Source organism: Tenrec ecaudatus, chromosome 17, assembly GCF_050624435.1.
Source record: "Tenrec ecaudatus isolate mTenEca1 chromosome 17, mTenEca1.hap1, whole genome shotgun sequence".
Taxonomy (NCBI): domain Eukaryota; kingdom Metazoa; phylum Chordata; class Mammalia; order Afrosoricida; family Tenrecidae; genus Tenrec; species Tenrec ecaudatus.
The window spans coordinates 47,401,847-47,428,815 of NC_134546.1; the positions used below are offsets into that span (position 1 = coordinate 47,401,847).

The 26,969-nt window shown below is 38.0% G+C and overlaps 1 protein-coding gene across 2 annotated transcripts in view; it reads left to right on the plus strand.

Moving 5' to 3' along the window:
- The window catches only part of OTUD7A (OTU deubiquitinase 7A), a 151,957-nt gene that overhangs the window by 48,133 nt on the left and 76,855 nt on the right, over nt 1-26,969 (plus strand). For both annotated transcript variants that reach the window (XM_075535611.1, XM_075535612.1), the window contains exon 3: nt 19,273-19,491. In XM_075535611.1, coding sequence (XP_075391726.1) covers nt 19,273-19,491 — 219 coding nt within the window. The remainder of the gene's footprint in view (nt 1-19,272; nt 19,492-26,969) is intronic.

A 26,969-nucleotide genomic window follows, 5' to 3' on the forward strand; every position in this document is an offset into this window, starting at 1 on the left:
GTTTTTTTCTTCTTATTTCAGTGTTCTATAGATTTCAGAGGTTAATTCCATATCCATTGTGTCATTGATGAAGATTTTGCCCCGTCTTTGGCCTCTCTTTTTACTCTTTTGGTGAAGTCGTTTGATGCACAAATATCTTAATTAGTAGGCTCCTGTAGCAGGAACCTACATAATCTCCTGTCAACTTGAACAAAAGGGTGGAGTAGCCTGTCAATCAGGTCATAGCCAATGATGCCTGTGTGTGGACATGGCTTTCTCCTGAGGATTCTGGGAGCTCCAGTTTTCCTCCCTGGAGGCAAGACACCCACTCTCTCAGCTTCACCTTTCTACTGACAAGCTCCATGAAGCTATGCTGATGGCGGCCTGAGCCCTGGAGCTGGAGGAGCCACATGTAGAGCTGAACCAGTGCTGAGATGCTTCCACAAGACTTTTTACTCGCTGTTTGGACCTCAAGATATGGTTGGACCTAGAGAACATTATGCTGAGTAAAGTTAGTCAATCACAAAAGACAAATATCATGTGAAGCCACTGCCATAAGGACAAATACCAAGATGAAGTTGTCCGTGGCCTGTGGTCTTCCTGCTTTTGAACGTGCATGTGTACATAGAAGCAACCAGGGCCACTGCTTGGTGGTGAAGGGGAAACATGGGAATGGTGAACACTCCTGGTGAGGACATGCGCATAGGTGCCAGGGGCAGTCAGCAGGAGTTGTCGAATACTCCACATGGAAACTGCACTGTCTCCTCCCCTGGCTCCAGCCTTTTCCACAAACTCTGACTTTGAGAAACCTTAGTCTACTTAGCGTTTAAGTTGTTTTCCTGGTTTCTAGGAAGTGCAGGATTTTCCTCCTCAACAGGGTTGGTTGTGTTTTTTTTTCCATTTTGAAGATGTCTTCCTGTACTTTTTACCGGGCATCCATATTCCCCGTGAATTTTTTTTCTGCTTGGAAGGATAAGAGAGGATATCTTATTGTATTTCATCTATTTGCTCATGAGACATTCAGATTTCCCATTCTATATATTGCTTGTTCATACATCCTTTTTCTATTTTTACATTGATTTCTTTGTTTTTCTTTCCAATTTATGGCAACTCATTTCAGTATTGGAATACTCATTAAGCATGTTAAGTATGGGCTAACGTCTGTTTAGTTATTAATCAATTCTGAACACTTTCATCTTTTTCACTACATCAAACTCTGTAGGTATGACTAATATCTGTCTCTCTCCAAACCCCACAATACTTTTCTACAAAATCAAAACCTTTGTAAAGTTTACAATTCCTAATAAGGACAGAGTAATCAATAAGTCTGTGAAACTGTTCATTACAGTAGGTGCAAAAATGCCCTGACTAATGCTTTTTATTGACTAATCTGCTTGGGTTCTTTGTAATTAAGACTCTAAATATATGTATGTATCTCTGTATATACCTATTGAGGTAGTTAGTTTATTGTGCCAACCTGGTCGTTAAACATGTGGGGTTAATTGAAGGGCAGAGGAATAAATGGCTCGGTGAGCCTCACCTTTCTAGTTCTCAGGTCTCTTGCTCTGTGATGGTCAGACCAGGGTGCAGCTGCCTTAGCCAGTTCCCTGCTTCAGCTGGCAAAGCTCACTTCCTGCAAGACGTCCCTGAGGAGAAGCCACATGAACCTACCATGATGCAGCCCTGGGTGCTGGAGCACCCGTGTGGAGACCCCTGCCAGCGCTGAGATGCTTACACATTCACTGACTCGGCTTTCCTCCTGCAGTTAGCATCATTGCATCTGTTTTGTGAGATGGAGGAGAACTTTATGGATTTGTGTTTGACATATGGGTTAATGTGTTAATGCTGAACTTCTGGGCTTGGGCAGCACTGGGTTGGGATGTTTTCTTGATGCACACTTAACCTTTATGTAAAATTCCCTCTTATAAATGAGTTTCTGTGGATTTGTTTTTCTAAAGTACCCAGACTAATACACCTCTCTATATCTATCACCTACCTATTTTAATTACCTGGTACTGCTACATCACTATGGGGAGCTTTCAAGAACACAGTACTTTACTTAGAGTTCTGGAGCTTTATTTTTGGGTTCTTTTTATTATCACCATCTTCCCAGTGGTCCAGTTTTCCCCTAGCTAACAGAACCATTGAGTTCCAGCTGTCAAGTTGTCTAGTCCTGTGCCACTTCGCAGTTGTTGTATTTGAGTCCAACATTGCAGCAATGTGTCGATACATCACATTTAATGTCTCCCTCTTTTTCAATGACCTTCTGCTTTTCAAAGCATGAGATTCTTGAGAGGTCTTTAATAATAAAATATCCAAAATGTCCTTGCTTCTAAGGTCAATGCTGGTTATACTTACTCCAGGAAAGATCTATTTATTCCTCTAGCAAGCCATGGCACTTTCAATATCATAATTCATATTCAATTTTTCAGCTTTTATATGCAAATGCGGTAGTTGAAAATACTATGGCTTGAGTCTGGCATATCCTAGTCCTCAAAATAACATCTTTAACACTGATCTTTAATGCTGTTAATAGCTCTTGTGCAATGCATGTGCTTAATGCAATATGTTGTTTGATTTCTTGATTACTGTCTCCATAATTGTTGATTGTGGATCTATATAAAGTGAAATCCTCGACAATTAAATACTCTCTCCATTTATCATGATGTTGTCTACTGGTCCAGTTGTGAAGACTTTGATCTTCTTTATATTGAGTTGTAATCCATACTGAAACCAATCATCTTTGATGTTCACCAGTAAGTGCTTCAGGTCACCTGTGCATTTAGCATACGGTGCTGTGTCACCTGCGTATCACAGGTTGTCGATGAGCTTTCTACCATGCCTGGCACTGAGTTCTTCATGTAGTTTAGTGTCTTAGATTATTTTCTCAGCATACAGACTGAATAAGTATGGTGGAAGGATACCTTTTCTGATTTTAAACAATGCAGTATCCCTTTAATCTATTCAAACAATTGCTTCTTGGTCTATATACACATTCTACCTGGGAACAATGACATGTTCTGAAATTCCTATTTTTCATAGTGTTATTGATAGTTTGGTATAATCAGTACAATTGAATGCCTATGCTTAGTCAATGAAATACAAACTCTTTCTGGTATTTTCTGCTTTCAGTTAAGATCTACCTGACACCACCATTAAGGCCCTTGTTCCACATCCTCTCCTGAATCTGCCTTGATAGTCTAGCCATTCCCTGTCAATATACTATTGCAATTATTTTTTAAATTCTTTTTCAGCAAAAGTTTACTTACATGTGATATTAATGATATTGCTGGATAACTTATACATTTTATTGAATCATCTTTCTTTGGAATAGGCACAAGTATGGATCTCTTGCTGTCGGTTGGCCAGGTAGCTAGCTTACAGTCTCTTCACCTAGACTAGTGAGTGCCTCCAGCTCTGCATTGGTTTGTGGAAGCAATTAGATTGATAGTCTGTCCATTACTGGCACCTTATTATTATTTCTGCGGATACCATCAGTTCAGTTGGATTTTGTCCTCAATACCATTAATTCTTGATCATATAGCGCTACCTGTTGAAGTGGTTGATTGTTTCACTAGTTTTTTTGGTATAGTAACTTATCTTCTTTTGATGCTTTCTACATTGACCAATACTTTGCCTGTAGAACAATTAAACATTATAACTTAAGACTTGAATGTTTTTTCGTTATTTCAGCCTGAGATATGCAGAGCATGTTCTACTTTTTACTTTCTATCTCTAGGTCTTTGCATATTTCATTATAACGCTTTGCTTTCTTGAGCTGTCTTTTGTGTTTTTTGTTCATCTTTTTTTCTTCATCATTTCTTCCATTTGATTTAGCTACTCTACATTCATAAACAAGTTTCAGAGTCTCTTCTGACGTCTACTTGATCTTTTCTTTATTGCCTAACTTCTTAATTGCCTTTTTGCTTCTTCATGTACAATATTCTTGATATCATCCTAAGTCATTTAGCTTTTAGTCATTATAATGTTCAATATGTCAAATCTGTTCTTGAAATATCTCCAAATTCAGATGAAATATATTTAAGTTTGTATTTTGGCTCTTGTAGCTTTTTTTAAGTTTCTTCAGTTTTTTTTAATCATTTTAAACGTATTTCTTCAGTTTTAACCTTTACTTATATACGACCAATTGATGATTTGTACCACAATTACTTACTGGCCTTCTTTTGGCTGGTGACATTGAGATTCCCCAACAGTCTCTTGCTATAGTCATTTTTATTCCTGTATTTTCCCTAAAGCAAGATCCATGTGTATAGTTGCCATTTATTTTGTTGAAAAAGGTATTTACAATGAATAAGTTGTTCTTGTAAAACTTTGTCGTGTGATCACCATGTTTGTTTTTATTATTGTATTAGGCTGAGTTATCTAGAGAAGGAAAACAAATTGCACACACACACACACACACAGGGAGAGAGAGCAAAACTGTAGTTCAGATGCTAAGCTGGAGGCTTTTCATTACTCATTTAGTTTCAGAACCAATGAAATGAGGGTCCCAAGAGCACCCCAGGTTGCAGAGGGAGATGAATCCAAAGGTAGCAGATTAAACTTGTGACTGGAGATACAAATGAATCCAAGGGCAACAGATTATACGGTAGGTTAGATGTCAGGCCACTGCTGACTTCTGAGATCAGCAGGCAATATATCAGACCAAGTTCCGAGAACTGTAGGCTGATAAAGTCAGATCCAAACCCAGCAAACAAGAGTAAACATTTTCCACAGTGCCTAGTATGTAATACGAAGTAGGGTGCACCTGACTTTACATTTCCCCAAGGCGGTGACCTGAGTAAGGGAGCTATACTCCACTCTAACCTCCTTAAAGTCTGTTTGGCTGCTCACAGAAGTTCCCATCATGGAATACATCATCTTATTTTAGGTAGTGTCATAAGGAATTTAATCAGCCTCAACTGCGAAACCCCTGAGAATCCTGGCCAGCCAAACTGATACAAAACCCAACTATCACAATCATCAAGATCATATTTTCCAAATACTGAGCTGTCTTCTTTATCTTGAACTTTCAAATTCTAATCACTATTAACTTTCAATGCAGCTTGATTGCATGTTGACCAATTTTAAACTGAAGAAATTGTAGTTTTCTTTCTTCCTTATTGGCTTTAGTGGTTGGTGTATAAACGTGAATGAGAGTTGTATTAACTCACTTTCCTTATAGCATTTAGATATTGTGGTATCACATTCAGCAAACAACCAAGCTACAGCGATTTTGGTGATATTGACATTTTCACAATATTAAGTTTTTTTTAACCGACGAACATGAAACATATTTGCATTTATGTAGGTCTATTTGGGGTCTTGTAGAATTGTTACATGTTTTTCTTTGTGCAGGTCTTTTGTTTCTCTGGCTGTGTCTCTCGCTAAGTATTTCATCCTTTGTCTGGCAATTGTACATGATATTGTTTTCTTGATTTCTCATTGATAAGATACAGAGAACAAATTGATTTTTATGTTGGTTTTATAGCCTGCTATGTTGCCAAATTTTTCTATTGCTATTGTTGGGTGTCATCAAGTTGATTCTGCCACCCTGTGGGCAACAGAAGGAAGCACGGCCCACCTGCACTGCCATGCTCACACTTGTTCCTATGTTCTATGAAGGACGAATGGCGGTCCGCTTCTGAGGATGTAGAAACGGAAAAGTTTTTGAATACCACCAAACATTTTCAATTGGTTTCAGGATTTTTTTAAATAGAGTGTTTGGGGTTTTCTTTGTATAAGATTATGTTGTCTGCAAATAGAGGGAGTTTTGTTTCTTCTTTGCCAATTTGGGTGCCTTTATTATCTTTTTGGTGTCTTCTAGCTCTGGCTAAGACTCCAGGGCTATATTAAATAAGGGTGATGATAAAGATGAAACCCTGTCTGGCTCCAATTCAGAAGGGGAAGCATACAATCTCTCTTCATTGAGTGAAATGCTGGCTATTGATTTTTCGTGTATGGCCTTTATCATGTTAAGGAATTTCATTTCTATTCCTAATTTATTTAGTGGGTTTTTTATTGAGAATGGATGTAAAAATTTTATCAAGTGCCTTTTCTTCATCAATTAGTATCATCATATGATTCTTTTTGTTTTATTTATATAGTGGATTATGTTGTTTTTCTAATATTTAATCATCTCTTTTTTATTTTCTGCCTGATTTTTATTGATATTTTTTCTGGTTTTGTTTTGTTTTACAAGAAAACCCATACATCGATTGTGTCAAGCACATTTTGACATATGCTGCCATCATCATTTTGTTTCTATTTCAGCTTTTGGTATCAGCTCCTCTTTTTGCCCTCCTTCCCCAACCCTGCCACTCTCATGAACCTGTGTCTGACACCATCCACTGTCTCCCTTTACCAACGTTCCTGTTGTTTGTCCCCCCGGCGGGGAGGGTGTTATACATCAATCATTACAATTGGTTCCCTCTTTCTCCCCCTTAAAGTACAGAGGGCAGCTAAATCTCCCCATCCTCCTTTCCAAGGAGCATTCTGCATATATTTCCTCCAAGACTGATTTGTTGTTGTTGTTGCTGTGGTTGTTTTTGTTCTTTTTTTTTAAACATTTTATTAGGGGCTCATACAACTCTTATCACAATCCATACATATACATACATCAGTTGTATAAAGCACATCTGCACATTCCCTGCCCCAATCATTCTCAAAGCATTTGCTCTCCACTTAAGCCCTTTGCATCAGGTCCTCTTTTTTCCCCCTCCCTCCCCGCTCCCCCCTCCCTCATGTGCCCTTGGTAATTTGTACATTGTTATTTTGTCATATCTTGCCCTATCTGGAGTCTCCCTTCCCCCCTTCTCTGCCGTCCCTCTCCCAGGGAGGAGGTCACATGTGAATCCCTGTAATCAGTTCCCCCTTTCCAACCCACTCACCCTACACTCTCCCAGCATCGCCCCTCACACCCTTGGTCCTGAAAGTATCATCCACCCTGGATTCCCTGTGCCTCCAGCCCCCATATGCACCAGTGTACAACCTCTGCCCTATCCAGTCCTGCAAGGTAGAATTTGGATCGTGGTAGTTGTGGGGAGGAAGCATCCTGGATCTGGGGGAAAGCTGTGTTTTTCATCGGTACTACCTCGCACCCTGACTGACCCATCGAAACTTGGGCCTTGGGTCTCCATTCTGTACTTGTACTTCCCCCTTCATTCAATACACACACACACACACACACACACATATATATACATATACACATACATATATCTTTTTTTTTTGCATGATGCCTTATACCTGGTCCCTTTGGCACCTCGTGATCGCACTGGCTGGTGTGCTTCTTCCATGTGGGCTTTTTTCTTCTGAGCTAGATGGCCGCTTGTTCACCTTCAAGCCTTTAAGAACCCAGACACTATCTCTTTTGATAGCCGGGCACCATCAGCTTTCTTCGCCACATTTGCTTATGCACCCACTTGTCTTCAGCGATCCTATCATGGAGGTGTGCAGCCAATGATATGATTTTTTGTTCTTTGATGCCTGATAACTGATCCCTTTGGGACCACTCGATCACACAGGCTGGTGTGTTCTTCCATTTGGGCTTTGTTGCTTCTGAGCTAGATGGCCGCTTGTTTATCTTTAAGCCTTTAAGACCCCAGTCACTATCTCTTTTGATAGCCGGGCACCATCAGCTTTCTTCACCACATTTACTTGTTCACCCACTAATAATCTCTTTTCATACCTACCATGAATCCCACTTTATCATGATGCATTAGTTTGTTTAAGATTTGCTAATTGTTTGTTAGAATTTTGTTGAAAAAATTAGCATCTATGTTTATAGAGGATATTAGCCTATCGTTTTCTATTCTTGTGATGCTTCTCATGGTTGTTATTATGGTTTTACTTGCTTCATAAAATGAACTTGATACTATGCTGTCCTTTTCTATATTATGGAATAGTTTGTGTGTAAAATTTGTGTTCACTCTTCCCTAAATGTGGGAACCCTGGTGGTGCGGTGGTTGTTGATAGGGCTTCAATCCTCATGATCAGCTGTCCCAAACCACCAGCAGTTCTGCAGTTACAGTGTTGGAAACCCACAAGGGGTCACTGTGAGTCATCATTGACTCGATAGCAGCGAGTATGTATAAATATTTCTTCTCTAAATGTTGGGATGCATTCTTCAGTAAAACTATCTAGTCCTGGACTTTTTGATGTTAAGAATTTTTCAGTGACCAGATCTATTTCTTCCAGGTTTATAGATCTATTAAGATTTTCTACATCAGTTTGAGTTGATTTATATAGGTAATGTGTTTCTAGAAATTTGTCCATATTTTATAGTTTTTTTTTGAATTTGTTAAAATACAGTTTTTCCTAATATTATGGAATCATATTGTTTATTTCAACTTGCTATGCTATGTTGTCACTTGTTTCACCTCTTATTCATAGCATTTTTCCCTTAGTTAGGTTTGCGAATGGTTAATCAATTTTGTTAATCCTTTCAAAGAACCTTGCCTTTGAAAGAATTTTCTAATTTTTCATTTTCAGATTAATTTATTTCTGCCCTGATCTTTACTATGTTTTCCTTCTGTTGGCTGAGGATATGTTTTGCTGGTCTAGATGTTGTTTTAGATGTTTACTTGATCACTTTCATCCTTTTACATCACTTTCATCCTTTTAGATGTTTGCACTTATTGCTCTACATTGGCTTCTGAGAACTGCTTTTACTGTATCCAAAAGGGTGTGGTATAATTGTGTTTCCATTCTCAGTCATTTCAAGTAAATTTTAAATTACACTCTTTATTTCTTCAATTAACCCATGTGGTAGGGTGAAATTTCTTAATATGGCTCTTCTACCCAAGTCTCTGTAACTGTCACCTAAGGAGTGGGTAGGGCAGTGCAAATAAGACATGTTAAACATTAATAAAGGAGATTGGTCAATTTTCATTACCACTCCTAGCTAAAAGGATGAGCCATCTTAGAAGCAGTGGAAGGACAGAAAAACCCTGGGGCCTTGTAAGAGCATGTTTAAGATCTCTCTCTGAAAAGTGGTGGAGACCACTGAGACCAGATGCATCAGAGCCTTTGGCATGGAGACTTAGAGGGGCAGTGATCTAGAGTCTGAAATGTGGTACCTTCTCTTCATCTGGCCCAAGATTATGGAACTGTCGGACAGTTTGGAGCCAAAAGCCAAAGAACTGCGTGACTTAGAGACTGAGGACTGGAAAGATTGGCTTAGCTGCTGGCTGAAGAGACTAATGACTATATTTTTTCTGTTTGCTGATCCTGACTTGTAACCTATTGACTTCCCTAATAAATCCCCTTAATTGTGAGAATTATCTGTGGGTTCTGTGGCCATTGCAATGAATTCATTCAAATCCTGTCTAGATGTAGAGTGGTGTGGGAGGAATGTTGGTGTAAGAATTGGTAAAGAAGGATAGAGTGTAGAAGCATTCCTAGCTCCTGCCTTGTGGCAATGGGGAAGCCAGAGGATGTGAGCTATGTCCACCTGCATGCCATTTATTTCATGGTGATGTTTAACTATGTTGTTCTTCAATTTTCATGTGTCTGATGTTTTGCTTGATCTTCCAGTTGTTGATTTCAAAATGTATAGCATTGTGATCTGAAAAGATAGTTTATAGTAGCTCAATATTAAAATTTATTTGTTTGCTTTGTTCCCCAACATGTGATCTATTCTGGAGTATGTTTTACAAGCACTGGGGAAAAATGTATATCATGTTGTATGAAGTGTTTTGAATATGTCTATGAGATTGAGTTTATTGTGTTATTGTGTTCTTCTGTATCTTTGTTGTTTTTATTTCCAGTTGATCTGCCTTTGTTCTAAAGTGATGTATTAAAGTATCCAACTATTATTTTATGATTATCTATTTTTCTCTTCAACTCTACTTGTATAAGAGTTTGATAATGTATTTTTAGGGTCGTTAAATGTATTTATGGATGTTTATTATGGTTATGTCATCTTGTTTGACATCAAGATGATTTTCATCAGTGTATAATGGCTTTCTTTGTTTCTTATGATAGCTTTTACTTTAATGTCCCTTTTGTTAGAAATTAATATTGCTACTTCTGCCCTTTTTGAACTGCCATTCGCTTGCTATATTTTCTATCCTTTGTTTTTTGTTAAGTCTATTCTTTTTAACAGTTGTGCTTACTGTAAGCAATATATTATTGACTTCTGTTTTCTTTTCCATTCTACTAATCTCTGTCTCTAACTGGTGAGTTTAATCCATTTACATCCAATGTTGTTATTGATAAGAATGTTTTCATTGCTGTCATTTTGTTATATTTTTAGGTTTTATTAGTTTCTTTGTTCATATAATTTTCTGTGTTGATCTCATTTTGTTTGTAGATTTCCTTGTCAATTTTTTCTTTACTGTTTTTGGGTTTATGTTTACCATTTAATAGGATTTTATGGCTTTTCGTCTTTTTATTTGGTTGAGGCTTAAATTCTTTTTAGTTGAGTTTTTTTTAACGTTTCCTTTCCAAGCTTAATATAATTTATTGTGTTTTATGGACCAATCAATATCCTCTCATTTCAACTCTTTACTATCCACTCTGTTCCCTCTATTCTTTTATTGGATAATAAAGATAACATCGAAAGGCCTTTGACTTCCCACCCAATCTGTCTTTGGTAACTCAGAATATTAGAGCAGAGCCCAGAGTCTCTTTAAATTAATCACCTCTGACTGTGAGCTGACAAGTGGGCTATAGGTCTTTTAACTCTGGGGCCATGTAGAACTGTGGTTCAAATTCTCCCGCACTAATTTTCCTACATGCAAAGCCACCTAATTGTGTCCTCTTCCAGGGCAAGCTCATCCCCAGGTATACTGAGGAATAGGTGCCATCGTCTTCCATGGGACCAGATCTAGTGCTGAGATCTAGGTGTGTGTTGACTGTTAGCCTCCAGCTGATTTAAACCATTCCTGTTGGACATAAATTTGGTGTATGGGTCCCATCTCTCTGAACACTAGACTTATAGTTATTGTTATAAATTTTCCTGCCCAAGTTAAATCACATTTACCACTAGCACAGACTTACCACCTCAAGTGTGTTCAAAGAAGTGCCACTTTATAACAATGAATCCATGTACATGTCTTCCTCTCCCTCTGCTGAGGCCCAGATCACTGTGCCGAGTGGTAACTGCAGGCATCCTACAGATGCAGCCAAGAATCCATGGCTTCTTTGTCGGCCTTCTTGCTTTGGCTTCCACTATCTGAATTACCAGGCTGAATCTGGTACAGGTTTCTTCTGTTCTCCTAGTGAGATATAGAACTACGGTTTTTAAATTTAAATCTCTGTTTTTAAAAAAATTTTCTTTGGGAATGATGTCACAGAGTTTTTGATGACATAGTCCTGTTTGTAGATTTCCATTTTGTTGTTTTGGGTGGCCTTAAGTCTGTTTTTCTCTTTGGTCTCTACTAAAACTTGCTCTTGTGTGTTTTGTTAGTTTTATGTAGTGTGCTATTTTCGTAAATTGGTACCAAATGCAACAATACTATACCTTTTGGTGTTATTATAATTAATTATGCTAAGACACTTGGAACTATAATGCCTAGATACCTTAATAATAGCCCTTGTTCTTCATTAGGAATCTTTCTTTGTATGTACAACTTTTAATTACTTTTTAGTTGCTCTTCTCTTACATCTATAGAACTCCCATTGGTATCTTTTGTAAGTCCAGTTTGGTGAATATAAACTCTCTCTAAACTTCTGTTTATATGAGATTTTTTTTAAATGTTTTATTTTGTTTGTTTTTCTACAAATAGTAGGCTTGGCTGATTTGTTTGTCTGCTGTTTGCTTGCTTGTTTTCTGCCCAGCAGTTTACATTCTATACTTTAATATTTCTGAGGAGAAATCAGGTTTAGTCTTACTGGGTATCCTTTGTACATAACTGTTGGCTTCTTTCTTACTACTTCCCTCTTTTCAACTTTTGGTAACCCCCAAACACATCAGAAAGCAAGCCATGATAAAAGTGAACACGGCTCACTTGAAAAATTAGGCATTCATCAATCTGTCCACCAGGAGGTGCAATATTCCCTCTCTGGTTAGTACTCCCTTTTCCTTCTCCTTCAACCACGTTTTTCAGTTAAAAAAGCCAAATCCAGCAAGCCCCCTTCAGGGCTGGGTATTGTTTTTATGATTTTGCCTGAGATTTCTTTTCTTGTTCTGTAGGGGCTGCTTTTATCTCACCTGGTTTCAGGGACAGTGTAAAAGACTCTCTCCTGTTTCAGAAGGAGGAGTGGCTGCTCCTCCCCAGCAGGGCCTCCGAGGCCTGTCAGCTTGGTTTTACAGTGCCAGGGCCCTCTTGATGTTTCGGAAGAGCTCTCCTCTAAGTGCTTTTCCTTCTGCCTCTCCTGTAGGGAACCTTCTATGAGAGCTTGCCTTAGTCTAACAGCTGGCAGTTAACTGAGTCAGGGAAAGATCAATCATACTCCAAATGGACACCTCCTTGCTATCAGAGCTTGCCCAATAGAATGTTGGTTGGTGTATAGGCTCTACTCAATATAACAGATTCCCAGCACATATCAGCCTAAGCAGTCCTTAGCACTGACCAGAAGAGGAAGCAGACAGACTCAAGTGGGTCCCCAGGAAGTCTATCCTGTTGGCTTCATAGGCTTGAACCCCGGGGTTCACAGGGAATCGGATACAGTGCTGACTATGGGAGTAGTTTCCACTACACAGGCCTTCTGAAGCAGTTCGTCATGGAGAGCTGCCTTGTTGACTCTTTTCTGTGAATGCAGTTTCCCCTCAAGACATCTGCTTCCTAGCTGACAGCAGTCTCAGTCAGTAATTCTCAGTGCCAACTCGAAGTCGGAGTAGGTAGACACAACCAAATTCCCAAAGAAGTCTGTGTTATTTATTTCTGAAACCTTAGCTCTGGGCTACACATGGAAATAGGTCAAATTAAACTATGAGAAGAGACTCCAGTGCAAGTGGCCTTTGGAAGTATTGCGCAACAGGGTTGTAGCTAACAGTAGGGAAGATGTTGGCATACTCCAAATGCACCTCTAAAGTGATCTGACTTGATCTTAAAGCAGAAGGCTGGAGTTCTGTCTTTGTACAGCAGGAGATGTGATGATTTGATGGGTGTGAAAAGCTGAGGAAGCAAACCATTGGCCTCTTTCCTAGTTTACAACAGGCCCATTGTAGCTAGGAGAAGGAGCAGAGGCTGGAAAAGTAACTTTCCTACTGTGTGCAATTTTTTGTTGATTTGTTGATCTTTGTCTGCGGTTTCCTATTTTTCTTCTGAATTCCTCAAAGTTAGATGCGGTTTTCTTCTGGCAGCTCTTGTATTTGTGGGGGAAGGTCAAAATAGTGGTTTGTTTATACCATGATCTTCCCTTTTGTTAGACATCTTCTAACAAATATTTTGAGAGGATACAATTTAATCCATGACAGTGCACCTATGTGTGTAATATCCACTGTAGTATTTTGCTTGTTAGTTTTTCACTATATTTTTCCAAATTCAACTCACTTCTGCCAAGGGGCAACTTTTTATAACTCAGGGCAACTCTATAGGACAGTTAAACTTTCCATAGGTCATCTGATGCTTTAAGTTTCGTATGGAAGCAGACTACTTCTTTCACTTGGAGAGCTAATGATGAGTTCAAATCACCATTTTATTTTAATGAGCAACCCCGATGCTTAATCTGCTGTGTCACTAGGGCTCCTTTTTCCACAGAGTCTTAAAAAATAATTTTGTTGACATATAATTCATACACTGTTACCATTAACTCCCAGCCTCCCCTGCTTTAATGCTAAGAAAGTATAAAATCTTTAAATTGCCATGATACTTTTCCTAGTGAGTTTCCTCTCTTAGGATCCTTTAACATAGCAGTTCTCAACCTGTGGGCTGTGACTCCTTTGGGGGTCAAACAACCCTTTCACAGGGGTCGCCTAAGACCATCAGAAAACACATCCTTCCAATGGTCTTAGGAACTGAGACACCGCTCCTCTATCCATCTCTAAGCGGGTCCGCCCACATGCAGACACACCCACATACAAGTACTGGTGTGAAGAAAGACTGTTACCCATATTACACCATCCTAGAAGAAAAATTTCATTTATTTGTAATTAAAAATAAATATTTCACAATATATAATTACATATTGTTTTGTGATGGATCACTATGCTTTAATTATGTTCAATTTGTAACAATGAAAATACATCCTGCATATCAGATATTTACATGAAGATTCATAACAGTAGCAACATTACAGTGATGAAGTAGCAACGAAAATAACTTTATGGTTGGGGGATCACCACAACATAAGGAGTGGTATGAAAGGGTCACGGCATTAGGAAGGTTGAGAACCACTGCTTTAAAAAGTTTACTGAAAATCTAAGTTACTAAAATACTTCTCCTATATTTGTTTGAACCTTTGGTTCTATAGGTATTTCATGCAACTTAAAAATTTTATAAATGATAGTGAAGAATCTTGTTTTGCTCTGAAAGCATGGTTTTTAGGTGTAACTGAGTCCGTCATAGCAACTTCCAGCAACACTATGGATGAAGCCCTGCCAGGCCCCGGCCACACTCCCCATCTGTGCTATGTTGGAGCCACATGTTAGTTCATCTTATGAAGAATATTCTTTATAAGCTGACTTTCTGTACTACCTAATGGGATGTCTTTTGTCGGGGTCTGGAATTTCCTGATAACTTGTCCAGCGTATGTAATTGTTTTTTAATATAATTACAATAAGTATTAAGAAATTGGTGACTTTATTATAAAAGTATGTAGGTAGTGCCTCATCTTTTTTCCCTCAAGGTTTGGTTTAAATAATATAGCCTTGAACTTATTTGTTAAAAGATAATGAACTATTTACCTTTTTACCCACTGTGAAAAAGTGATATTTAACTGGCATTCTTTTTATTGCCATAGATTTGGTTCTGACTTTTTTAGTTGGTAAAGGGCTGATTTAGGTACTTCCTCCACCTTTTAACCAAATTTGTTAAGTTACATTTTGCTAAGAAATTAATTTTCCCTGTATTTTCAATTTTCTTACAATAAAATAGCATATAATATACTTCAGTACCTGTGGATCATTCCTATAACTGTACTTTTACTCTCTTGCTTATTTTCACAGTTGTGCTTAGCATTTAAGGAATGGTCATCTTATTTTACTTTTCAAATAAATAATAAAATTATGTTTTAGCATATTGCTTTATCTTCTATTTCTTTTGGTAATATTTTGCTGTTCTTTTTTGTTTTCTTAGGTTGAATTATCGGTTTATTTTACCTTGTTCTTTAAAATACTTGTGGGAACTATTGGTTTATTTAAACTTTGTATTGTGATTTAGGTAAAGGTTTACAGAGCAGACATCAGTTTTATGTTCAATGATTTATAAACTTTAATCCCACTTCCTGATGGTCTTTACTGTTTCCATTCCTTTTTCTTTCCTAACCTCTTGTCCTTGGGTAAATGCTGCCATTTTAAAATTAAATGGTTTATTATTCTAACATGGAATTGAATTCAGCTTCAGACCTGTAGGATGACTGAGACCCTTCATCTTTGATTAGTAAACCGGGCCTCTTTTGACTTGGGGTTTTGTTCCACCAGTTTCTTGCAATCCAGGGCCTTCTAATGTGATCCCGTTCAGAGCAGTTGGTAGTGAGGGGTAGCGGGGCACCATCTAGTACTTCTGATTTCAGATAGTGAAGACTAAGGTCAACATGGCCCAAGATGCATGGGGATATTTATTTCATTGTATCTTTCCATTTTATCACTCTCCCTTCTTCTGGGTGGGGAGAAATCATTTGCCCTTTAGATGGCTGCTAATGAGCTGTGTGTATATGTATATAAATTATACCTTTCTTTTTTATCTTATAGGTTTCAATTGTTTTACTATTGAAAATTTTATATGTCAAAATTTCAGTGTTTATGTTCTTTTGGATTTGAGGATAATTTAGAAAAATACTTCTTTTTCAGTAGAATTTTCAAATAGTTGGGGATATCATATTTTGGAAATGTATAGGTTTAGTGGCTCAAATCAAAGATTATGACCTATTCACTCTCTAGTTTATAGAATTTTCTAAATTTTCTTTGCATTCAAAACATTACTAACATTTTTAAATTTCTGAGAACACAGAGGAAAGGTTAATAGTCTCGGTAACACATTAAGTTCTTTAGATTTAATATTATGATTTCTAACAAGATGCAATTGATGATGTGAAACAACAAGCACACACTAGAAATGTAAGTTACGTTCTAAATTAAATCCCCCAGAGTATATATTTCCATCAGTAGTCAGAAAGCAGACATAAGCACACTGGTGAAACCTGACTTTATTTCCAGAGTCACAAAAGTGTGCGATTGCCATGATGATTCCCCACTAGGAAGAATTCGGCCTAGTTTCGGATTCTCTTACAGAATCAAATTGTTCTTATACTCTGGATTTTTGGATAAGAAATGATTACACGAACTATCTCTGAATTTCAGTTTAAAAGAATACTTAATAACCATCACACTAGTAGAGGCTTGACCCAAATGATGCGTCACCAATTCCTGCATCAACCTGGAGAGAATCTAGTCAGTGTCTTGAAGCATCTGAACAGTAGTTTGCTTCAAGCTTATTAACATTATGGAAACTTCATTTCCCATAGTCTTCACACTGAGTTTGATTTTACTCCCTTTTATTCTCCTATAGTTGTTTGGTGAGAAGGTAGATCTATGGCCGCTATTTTAAAAAAAAGCTACTTTCAAAGCACCACCCTTTAAATTAATAGTTGGGTGCTTTTAAGTATTGGAGCTACCTCTATGTCTATAGAATGCTAAAGAAATATAATATTTACATAGATAACAATTTAACATAGGAACAGAAAGATAAAGTATGTAGGCCTATATATAGCAAAAGATTAATAAGATATTGATGATTTCATCATTTCTATTAATAAGAAAAAATCCTTAGACTTTTAAAATGGAGAGATATATGACATTTATGAATTACAAAATTAAATATTATAAGGGTGCTAATTTCTTCCAAGTGAACATATAGATTGAATATAATCTTAATCAAAGTCCCAACTGGGTCCTGTTTTGTTTTATTCTGGGAATGGGAAGGAGAATAGGGAGGGTAAATAATGAACATGATAATTTGAAATGGAGTAGAAGTTCATGAACTTACTTATAATTTGCAGCAAGATTTTTCTGACACTCACTTTCAATTATAAGTAATTATAAGTTTCTGTGCAAGGTCAAAGAGAACTACATACCCAGCTACCAACCAAAATTTGAGGTCTTGTCTATTCACAGACATTCCAGAAGAAAGACAGTGATCCACTCCAAAAAACTAGTCCATAAAACCCATGGAGCAAAGGTCTGCTTTAACACACATGGGGCTGCCATAAGTTACTTAACTCAACATAAACTGGCTTACTGCCTTGCTAAAAGAAATATCTATTCAAATGAGTGCATAAGCAAATGTGGTGAAGAAAGCTGATGGTGCCCGGCTATCAAATGATGTAGCATCTGGGGTCTTAAAGGCTTGAAGGTAAACAAGCGGCCATCTAGCTCAGAAGCAACAAAGCCCACATGGAAGAAACATACCAGCCTGTGTGACCACGAGCTGTCAAAGCGATCAGGTATCAGGCATCATCAGAACAAAAAAATCACATCTGTAGGCAACTGGACATCCCCTTATGAAAGGGTCGGGGGAGGAGACGAGCCAGTCAGGATGCAGTGTAGCAATGATGAAACATACAACTTTTCTCTAGTTTCTAAATGGTTCTGCCCTCCCCCCCCCCCACACACTATCATGATCCCAATTCGACTTTACAAATCTGGCTAGACCAGAGGACATACATTGGTACAGATAGGAACTGGAAACAGAGGGAATCCAGGATGGATGATCCCTTCAGGACCAGTGGTGAGAGTGACAATACAGGCAGGATGGGGGAAGGGTGGGTGATATATGTATGGGTTGCAATAAGAGTTGTATAAGCCCCCAATAAAATGACTAAAAACAAACAAACAAATGAAGATGAAAGAAAATATTCTGAAATTGATTGTGGTGATGATTGTGCAACTTTTCATACTATGATGGAATGGTTAAATTCTAGGATATGTCTGAATTATATGGAAATAAAACTATATTAAAAAAGAGATATTATATTACAAATACACTTACTTGAAATCAAAAAAAGAAAACTAAAAGTAAATGCAAGGGTGAAAGATAAGGGAACAATGGTCCTTTTATCTTTTTGTTCTTAACTGTTAATCTAATTAAAATTTCCTGTCAAAAATATTGTCTTGTAATTTAAAAAAATAGCAAGAAATGTCTATTGTAATCCTTGACAGTAAAAAGAGAAAGCCTATTCCTAACAGCAGATTTAAGAATCCTTGTGTTATAGTAAGTATTAGTCATTAGACACTGGGTTTTTGGAGTGTGCTTTTACAATATGAAGATAACAACCACGGCTATTTTCCATGTGGCAGTTAGATTCGGTGATTCACTTTCTAACAAGGTAACACATTATTCTTTAGAGAAATACTGCACCGTATTCCTAATTTCTTGGTTAGAAAGCCCAAAAACAATAGACCAGAGTAGACCATCATTTTGAGAGTGCCATGACAAAAGAAAATCCATCCAGAACATAAACACATGTGTTCTGCAGATCTTTGTGTGGATTGTGTTTATTATAATTAGTTTAACAAAAGAATTGGTGTTAAATTCCAAATCACAATGCATAAAGCTTGAGTAAATCACCTCTGTTTAAAACATGAAAATTTAGAGCAATCCCTTTATATCATTTGACTCTGGGAGAAAACAGCTGCCCTGTACCGAGTTAGAGACAAATTAAGGTCCCAAATGTCATGCTGATGATCTATAGCTTTCCTGAAGTACACCTGTTTAGAGGGCTTGCTGCTCATGCCATCTAAATGATTCCATGCTTCAGACTGAGTAAGTGCAATGAGCCAGATCTTGGGAATGTTAGCCCAACAGCTTTTGCAGAAAAAAGACTCACAGGGTCAAGGTGCTTGGCCGGGGAGGATATGGGTGTGTAATGGGCACTGGAAGAGGGTGCACTCACAAGTGTTTTATATGTATATGTATATATATATATATATATATGCATGTGCCCGCTCTGCATACATGTGTACTCATGTGTATATGCAGTGAGTGTGTGTAGGTATGCCTGTATATCTGCTCATGTGCTGTATATTTACTTGTGTTTGTAGTGTGTGTGGATGTATGTGCACAGGTGTGTGGCTAATTGCTTGCATGTGTTAGTGTGTGCATTGTGTGTACATGAGTGTGTGTGCATGCACACATGCATGTGTGCGCAACCATACCCACAACCCTATCTTTCCTTCTCCTCCTGCAGAAAAGCGGCTTTCCCGCGGCATCTCCCACGCCAGTTCAGCTATCGTCTCATTGGCCCGGTCTCACATGGCAAGTGAATGCAACAATGAGCAGTTCCCCTTGGAGATGCCAATTTACACATTCCAGTTGCCGGATCTTAGCGTGTACAGTGAAGACTTCCGGAGCTTCATCGAGCGGGACTTGATTGAGCAGGCGACCATGGTTGCTTTGGAGCAGGCAGGTGAGCGGTTCTTCTACGTAACTGTGGGTAGATTTGGCAGGCTGTGTTCCTCAGGCCCACTGAGGACTGAGGCTGGCCTTATTTAGATCAGTGAGCAAAAGAAAGGTCGCTGTGTTCTCGAATGTGTGTATGGTGAGCTAGACAGTTTTCAGTCAGGAATCTAGATGCTTGCACCAAACTTCCTTTTACCTGGATTCTCTCATTTTCCACTTTTAGCGCTCCTCTCTGAGCACTGACCAAAAAGGTAAGAAAGGCAGTGGGCTTTAGAGAAACACCAGACGCCTCTGTCATTTCCTGTGCACATGAATGAGAAGACTAATACTTCCCTGGTAAAGCTTTTCTCATATAAATGATTCATGTATTATATACCTGTTATTTGCTGTTAAATGATATGTGCCTTGCATACCTGTTCGTCTCCTTCCTTCCCCAGTCTTTTACAACCCCCAGGATGAATAAACATAAAACTTGAGTTTACTTTCCTCTATTTCCTAAATGTTGCTTTACCATCCTAATTTTCTAATGAGGAAGGAATTAAGAGAGCAAGCCAAACTTCCCTTCTGGAAGGTTACTAAAGAGTAAATATTTGGTTCAAATTAAGGCAATTGGTGCCAATGAGTCAGTCTAACTCGTGGTGACTGCATGCATACCAGGATAGAAATGTGCTCCCTACAGTTTTCAATGACTGCATTCTCAGAAGTATATCCCCCGGCTTTCTTCTGAAAAATCTCTGGGTGGATTTGACCCACAAACCTTTCAGTTAGCAGCAGAGTGTGTTAACCATTTGCCCACCCAGGGACTCCATTGATTCAAAAACATCTCTAAAACAGATTTCAGTTCTTTCCCAGGCAAAGAAATACCTATTTCACTATAATTATATGTGGTATCTTTCCAAATTTAAACACTAAGGGACTTCTCATACAACATATAGAAGACCTCAAGGCCTTTATTCCAGACTCACCTGACATCATCTAATAGGGCCCATCTGCCTAGGTAGTCCTCTGACAGGATAGAAAGCATCCTTATCAGTTAGAGCTTCTGTCAGCTACTAGAACTGCGAAGCAATTCTTGTGGATTCTTACTCAGTAATTTGTTACTCTAGCTCCCAAAGACAAGGCTATGGAGACATTAACCAAGTAATAATGCAGGAGTGTCGGACAAGAGGCTCTTGATGAGCACCAGAGTGAAGAGGGTTTTCACTCAGGGCTACATCCAGCAAAGACTATACCATTAGGGGTATAACTTATCCCAATTGTTGATCAAGCCTTGGTTAAAACTGTCAAATATATTTGAGTGTTGCAGAAGAGTATAGACAGGTTGCTATGATCTTGACATTTTATGGGTGGACTAGCTGGGTCCTGGTTGGGAAAGATGGTACACTCAAACTAGTGAAATAAAGTGGATTCCATAGGGATTATTTATCAAGGACTGCATAGGTTGTAGGAACACTAAGAAAAAAATCTGTCATGTGGAGACTCGTACCTGTGGCTCAGAGACAAGGAGCCTATGGGCCTGGAAAAGAAGCAAAAGAAGAGAGTGGCTAGAGGGACAGTGCTGTAGCAGAAGTTATGCCTTCAGAGAGAAGGAAGGAACTTGGGGATGAATATTCTCACTGAACTCCTACTCAAGCAACTGAATAATACCTCTGGCTAAAAGTACAGCAGTCATGTCTAGGTATCAGAACAGGGTAGGAAAAAGAAAACAGAGCAAAGATTTGAAGGATAAACAGAAACACAAAGAGTTGGATTATTGGACATGTTGACCAGATCTTGACTTTGATGTACATTTAGCTTCACACCATTGCTTGGTTGAACAATGCTCGGCATCCTTATCCACTCATGGAAGAAGGAAGGCACCAGATGCATATTAACAGAAGGCAGGAAGATGACTAGTGTGTGTGTGTGGGGGGGGGTCTCTATTCTGTTAATCAGCCCTTTAGTCCAATCCCAGCTATTGGATTTGGGGAGCCTCAGCAATCTGTGCTTGGACTAAAACAAACCAGGACGAAAGATCTGGATAAATTTTTTCAGATGTCAGGAATAAAAAGCCTTGCAGGTCACAAAAAAAATTATCATTCAATACAGTGCTAGGAGATGATCCACTAGCTTGGAAGACACTCAAAATACACAATGACTGCAACAGTGGACTCAAGTATGCAAACAACACTATGCTGGACTAGATCATGGTTTTTCTGTTCTACATGGGGTTGTCATGAGCTTCCATTCTTAAAAAACACCTTTAAAAAATCTAGACCTACTAAGTTGACTGCTACTTGTCTGTCAGGTTATCATTTAAAAATTGAAATGAAATACATACAGATATACATCCTAGATTTTAGCTGACATAGACTGATATTGGTCATTTTGAATCAGAAGATCCTATCATTTGCTATGCCAAGAATGGAAGATTCAAGAGAAGTGGGATTGCATTCATCATTAAAAAGGACATTTCAAGATCTGTTTTCAACAGTGCTATCTGTGATAAGGTTCTATCTATCCACATGCAGGGAGAACCAATCAATCAACTATTATTCAGATTTATGCACCAAACAGTAAAGGTGGTGATGATGAACTTAAGGAATGCTACCAATGTCTTCAGTCTGAAGTTTATCAAACGTGCAATGGAGATTCACTGGAATGCAAAAGTTGGAAACAAAGAGAAAGGAGTGGTAGTTGGAAATATGGTCTTGGTGACAGAAATGAAGCTGGAAATCACATGACAGAATGTTGTAAGACCAACGATTTCTTGATCGCAAATGCCTTTTGTCAACAATCACGGACTTCCCCATACGGAATACAGAGAAAGCAAATTGACAACATCTGTGAGAAGAGGCAATGGAGAAGCTTAATACCAGCAACTAAAATGAGGCCAAGTACTGATCATGAAACAGACCGCCAATTGCTCATACGTAAGTTCAGATTAAAGTTGGAGAAAATTAAAACTAGTCCATGAGAGTCAAAATATGACCTTGAGTATATCCCAGCTGTATTTCAAGACCATCTCAAGAACAGACTTGATACATTTAACACTTATGACATAAAACCAGATGAACTGTGAGATGACATCAAATAATGATGCATGAAGAAAGCAAAAGTCATTAGAAAGACAGTAAAGAATAAAAAGTTCAAAGTTGATGTGTGAAGAGACACTGAAACTTGCTGTTAATCACAGAGGAGCTAAGGCAAATGGAAGAAAAGGTGAAGTCAAAGATCTGGACAGAAATTTTCAAAGGGCAGTTTGAAAAGACAAAGTAAAATATGATAATGAAATGTGCAACGACCTGAAATTTTGAAAATCAAAAGGGAAGAACTAAACAAAAACTTCAAGCCTCAAAGTTGCAATGCTTAAAGATTCTATGGGTAAAATATGTAATGCTGCAAGACACATCAAAAGAAGATGGAAAGGATTCACAGTCACTGTAACCAAAAGAATTCATCGACATTTAACCATTTCAAGAGGTAGCATGTGAGCAAGTACCAAAGGTACCGAAGGAAGTTCAAGCTAAACTGAAAGCAGTAGTTAAAAACAAGACTCCAGGAATTGATGGAATACCAAGTGAAATAGATTAACTAGCTGATGAAGCACAGGTCTATGCCAGGAAATTTGTAAGGCAGCTGCTTGATCAACTGACTGGAAAGATATTCCTATTTTCACCCATTCCAAAGACAGATGACCCAATAGAATGAATAAATTATTAATTAATTTAATTAATTAACATCAAGTGCAAGTAAACTTTTGCTGACCCTCATCCAACAATGGTTGCAGCAGTGCATTGATAGGGAACTGCCAAAGTCCAGGCCAGACTCGAAAGAAGATATGAAACATGACCTATCAGTGCTGCTGTCATATGGATCTTGGCTAAAAGCAGGGAATACCAGAAAGATGTTTACTTGTGATTTATTGACTATGCTAAGAATTTCAACTGTGTGGACCATAACAAACTTGAGAAGAATGGGGATTCCATAAAACTTCATTGTGTTCTTGCAGAATCTGTACAAAGATCAAGATGCAATTGGGTGAACAGAACAAGAGAATATTGTGTGGCTGTAAAAATGACCTTTTTATTCTTTTCAGAAACAGACAAACAGGACTTTCTTTCAAGGTGTGGCTGGGTGGGCTATAAACACTAACCTTTTGGTTAGCAGACAAGCTTGTGAAATGTGAGTACCCCTCACAAGTTCAAATGGTTACAGGTACATGGAGACAACCTATTTCTTAACACTGGTAAATCCACTTGAGTCTGGCCTTCACCTTTGCCTCGCAGCCCTGGCAGGAGATATAGGAGATACGGCTGACATGTGGACCAGTGAACCTTTGGCCCCTTTACAGTTCAAGGAAATGGAAAGGCCCCATGTCCCTATAATCATTGGTGTCTTTGTTGGTTTGGTTTTTGCCCGATCTGACACAATCCTGTATGTCCAATAGCCCACTCCTCGTTTGTTCCTTTTTCCTGTCTTTTCTTAAACTGCCATTTTGCCTTTCCCAATTTTCAGACTACTTGCTTCCTTTCTCTTTTGCTATTTCCTGTCTTTGATTTTCATGGTCTTTCTTCCTCCTTAAGTATTGTGGTTTCTGTTATTTCTTTCCAGCACCAATGGGCAGAGACAATTACCTTCACGGGACTTAACGACCTTCCCCACCCTAATAACTGCACAACAATGCCACTGAGGCAGCTATCAATCTCAGTCAACATGAAATGCCCGGAAACAGAGATGCAAACAAGTGACTAACACCCAAGGTCAAAGGAAATTTCTGATGGGGAAAAGCTCTGGAACTACCAGAAAAATAATTCAGAAGAATAATATTCAGGTGCTTTCAACAGATGAAGAAAGTGTTTTATGGAACAATAGAAAAACTAGAAACCTTACATAAGATAGAAATCTTGAAGGTGAATACTAAGATAACAGAATCACAAAACATTTAAAAATAAGAGAGTAATTGAATTGGAAAAAAATGGCAAACCAAAATAGCAAGCTTCAAGACAAGAGACTTGACTCCAATCTACAAGAGGAGCAACCAACAAAAAGAGCAAGGGGATCTGAAAACGCCTAAGAATTATGTGGGACACTATCAGGAGGAATAACGTATGTCTGATTAGGATTCCAAAACAGGAATAAAAGAGAATTAATAGAGAAAACAGTACAAGAAATTCTGGGGGGAAATTTCCGAAACAGCATAAACAAAGAGAAAACATCCAGGAATATGGGAGGACCCCAAACAGGATAAACCCCAAAAGGAAAACAGGATATATTGTAGACAAACATTCCAATAATGACTGTGAATGTTCAAGTTGCAAATATGCCAGTCAAGAGACAGAATACCAGACTGAATGAGAAAACAAGACCCATCAATATACTGCTTAAGAAACAAACCTTAAATGAGGGTGGCAACAAATGTACAAATGTGCTTGACACAATGGATGGATGGATGGTGATAAGTGTTATACAAGCCCTCCAAAAACTTATAAAAGAAACCAAAAAATGCAAAAGTAGACAAAATATTAAATTATGGGGGGAAATATATCAATCAAATGGCAACCAAAAAGAGTAGGAGGGGCAATATTAATATCTGGTAAATGGATTTCAAGGTAAAATCTATCATGAAAGAAAAGGCAATACATAATACTTAAAGGAACAAGAGAACCAGAAGATATAACCATAATAAATATATGCACACTCAAATAAAGACCTTGAAATACATTATTCAAACTCCTATAGAACTAAGAGAAAAATAGACAATTCAATAATAATAGCAATAAAGCTTAATGCATCATTCTAAAGTAAAGACAGTATCTGAAAAGAAATTCAGTAAAGACAGAAGAACTAAACATCACAATATATCAACATCCTGTCCTAGAATATACAGAAACTTTATCCAACAGCAGCCAAGAATTCATGCATTCCAGTGCACATGGAATATTCTCTACAATGCACAATATATTAGGACAGAAAAACAAGCATAAGTAAATTAACATATACTGATGTTTTATGATCCATTTTCTGAAAACACAATATTATAGAATTCAATATCAACTATAGGAAAATCCAGGGGGGGGGAGGATCATGCAGAAACTAATAACACCCTGCTTAAAAGTTACTGAGTAACTGAAGAAATACAGATTAAACTAAAGAAAAAATGCTAGAAATAAATGAGAATGCACACACGCTAAACCAAAACGTATGTGACACAGCAAAAGCAGTAGTGTAAGGGTAATTTATAGCAAAACACACACACAAAACTTAAAAATAAGTTAAAACCAACGTGAACACCCTAACTAAGCCTATTTAAAAACTAGAACAAGAGCAACTACATAAACTTTCAATCATCAAGCGAAATAAACTCATAAAGATTAGAGACAAAATAAAAATGAACTGGTAAATAGAAAAGGTTAAATTTTTTAAAAAAGTTATTTTGAACGGATTGACAGAATTGACAAACCACTACAAAACTTAACAAAGGAAAAGAAAAAGACAATATAAACATCAAATATAGAGACAAAAAGGTGAAATCAAGTACAATTTTTTTAATAACACAAAGCTGTGTGTTCAAAACCAATGGCTAGCGTCTAACTTAATGGAAAGAAATTGCAAGCATTTCTCCTCTGAATAGGAACCAGACAGAGATGCACTTTATCAACACCCTTATTTAATACATACATTCCTTGAAACATTAGCCAGAGATATGATATCAAAACGAGATTTAAGGCATCCAAAATGGAAAAAAAAGCAGCAAATCCCTCTTTATTTACAAACCACATAATCCTGCATATAGAAAACCCAAACGACTCTATTTTAAAAATGCTGGAATTAATGGAAAATTTTGGCAATGTAGAAACCTATAAAACAACATGCAAACATCCATTTGATATTTGACTATTAAAGAAAAGAATCCTAAAAAGGAAATTAAAAAATAATATAATTGACAATAAGTACCCAAAAGATAAAATGCTAAGGAATAGATATAACCAGAGACATACAACCAGAGAAACACAAGACGTTGTGATTGTTAAATTTATTGTGCCAACCTGGCCAATAGGAACATGTGGGATTAATCAGGTCAAAGTATGATTGGAGAGCAAAGAGATAAATGGGTCTGCAATGTCCTCCCCTGTCTCTCTTGCTCTCTAGTGATCAGACCAAAGTGCTGCTGCTTTAGCTAGTTCTCTGCCTCAACCTGTGTGCTACACTACCTGTGGCAGTTACATAATCTCCTGTCCACTTGAGCAAAGGGGTGGAGTCTAGCGTGTCAATCAGGCCATAGCCAATAATGCCTCTGTGTGGGCGTGGTCTTATCCTGAGGATTCTGGGAACTCCTGTCTTCCTTCCTAGAGGTCTCTCTGCTTCACATTCCTGTTGGCAAGCCACATGGAGCCAGGCTAGATAGTAGCCAGATCTCTGGAGATGGAGGAGCCATCTCTGGAGATGGAGACCGATACCAGCACGAGATGCTTCCACTGCTACTGGATCCACACGACTTTATTC